This window comes from Hipposideros armiger, unplaced genomic scaffold, assembly GCF_001890085.2.
Source record: "Hipposideros armiger isolate ML-2016 unplaced genomic scaffold, ASM189008v1 scaffold_458, whole genome shotgun sequence".
In the NCBI taxonomy this organism is placed as follows: Eukaryota; Metazoa; Chordata; class Mammalia; order Chiroptera; family Hipposideridae; genus Hipposideros; species Hipposideros armiger.
Window position 1 is genome coordinate 1,667,818 of NW_017731808.1, and position 2,107 is coordinate 1,669,924.

Genomic DNA, 2,107 nt, shown 5'->3' on the forward strand with positions numbered 1-2,107 from the left:
CCCAGGGAGAGGGGGGACCTGGGTGAGATACATCAAGGTCTGGAGGAGGTGAGATCCGCTGCAGAGAGAGGGATTCATCAGCCCTCCCAAGAGCCAAGGGCCATTGACCTCACAGAGCAGGCGTGAGAAAAGGGTGGCAAGGGCCATGGCGGGTGCCGCCGGCCACTGTGCATTCCAGGGGCTCTCGCCCAGCAACGCCATCACTAGCTGGAACCTTAACCCCTACTGTATAAGGTGTTTATGAAGACTATTAAAAAAAAAAAAAAAGGAAAGAAACAAGATACAATATCCAAAATGGAGCCACTCATGCTAAGCCATGTCACCAAACCAAAAGTTAATAACTAACCTAACTGTAGTTGCAGCCTCTCCCTGGGGTGGGATTTTAAACCAACCAGTCCGGAAATTACTGGTCCATGCTAGTGAGGTCACCTTAGGGGAGGCGCTGCTGCCTCCTGTTAACGTCTTCGTTTCACCCAGTTCCACTTTGTACAACTCCTGGGGACTCCCTTCTAGCTGCTGCAGGGGCTGCTGCCAGACTCACACATCGCTTGATAAAGCCAATTAGATCTTCACATTCACTTGGTTGAATTTTGTTTTTCTAACATGATTGCCTGTGTTAATGTGTGGCATGCGCCTAGCTCATAGTAAGCACTCAATAAATGTTCACAATTATTAACTACCTCTTTGTCCTCTTCAAAACCTGGACAGCGACGTATGGCACAGCTTTCTTTCCCCGCCATCCCAGCACTGGTTGGGTCACTGCTTCCACCTCCTCACCAGGCTAGCGAGCTTTCAACATGCTGCCTGGAGTCACCATAAGGGACCCAAATCACGTCGGGAGGTCTCACACCTGGGGGGGTGGAGGGGTGCGGGTTGGCCAGGAGAAGCCGCAGAGAGCCGCTCAGCTGTGGCGAGGGCGGGAGTGGGACGTGAAGGGTAAGGGTCATGACGGCTGGGCTGGGCCCCCACCCGGTGGAAGGCCGGGTCTCCGAACGTGGAGACAGGGCGTGGCTTGGGTGGGCGTGGGCCACGTGCGCAGCCGGGGCCCCCTGAGGCCGGTGGGCCTGCCACATGGCCCGGGTTGAAGGGCTGGGTCTCCTGGCGCTGCGGAGATGTCCGCCCCACCCCCAGGCCTCTTGGGGGAGGCCAGGTCCCCGCAGGCCCCAAGGCCGCACGAGTGGGTCAGCTCCGCGTCCCATGGGCGAGCGCGCCGCGGCAGTGGGGGGTGGCCTGGGTCCTTGGTCCTCAGGGCGGGCGTGGCGCTCGTGGGTCCACGCGCGGGGCCGCCGCTGGTCCGAGGGGCAGGTGTGGATCCGATTCCCGACAGGGGGCTCGGCGGCCCTGACACCTCTGGAGTGGGGGGCCCAGCACTGCGCGCGCCCCGGGGCTGTGGGAGACTGGTCCGGTCACTTCCAGCCTCGTCTGTTTCCGCGGTCACCCGGCCGGTGGCCACACTCGCGGAGCCGAGCCTGCGCGTTTCCTGCATGGCTGTTCCGCGGGTTGGGCTAGTGGCCCAAGAGACCGGGTGCAGGGCCCCCCGACCTGATGCATGGATGAATGAACGAATCCACCAATCAAAGACTGGAACGGACGAGCGACGCTCCAGTGCCCTTCCCGCAAAACCAGAAGGGCAAACCCAGTGTTTGGGGACCGGCTGCCCCCGCCCACGTGCCAGGAGCGCAGAGTGACGTGGGCCGCCGCGGCGGCGGAGTGGGTAGAGAACGGCGTGGGGGGTGCGGTTTCGAGTCACCCTGCCCCGGGGGCGGGGCCGGCGACGCCCCGCCCCAGGCCCCGCCCCGGCGCCGCGCCGCGCGGGACCGGCAGGTTCCGGTCCGCACTGAGGGCTGGCGTCCCCGCCGAGCGCCTGCGCCCATCGCCCGCGCCCGGCCCCGCGCCGCCCCGGCAGGCCGGCATGGAGCAGGAGTGCCGGGTGCTCTCCATCCAGAGCCACGTCGTCCGCGGCTACGTGGGCAACCGGGCGGCCGCGTTCCCGCTGCAGGTACGCTTACGTAACGCGCGGGGGCCACAGCCGGCCCGAGTGCCGTCAGGGGCGCGGGGCCCCCGACGCGGGCCGGGAGCACGTGGTGGGCCCCTGCGGTGGGCCGGG

At 64.8% G+C, this 2,107-nt stretch overlaps 1 protein-coding gene across 1 annotated transcript in view; it reads left to right on the forward strand.

The window, feature by feature from the left end:
• The first annotated feature begins 1,785 nt into the window (after window positions 1–1,785).
• Window positions 1,786–2,107, forward strand: part of PDXK (pyridoxal kinase) — a 43,618-nt gene continuing 43,296 nt past the window's right edge. Inside the window, exon 1 of the mRNA XM_019666008.1 lies at window positions 1,786–1,999. Within this exon, the coding sequence (XP_019521553.1) occupies window positions 1,913–1,999 (87 nt within the window). The 5' untranslated portion in view covers window positions 1,786–1,912. The remainder of the gene's footprint in view (window positions 2,000–2,107) is intronic.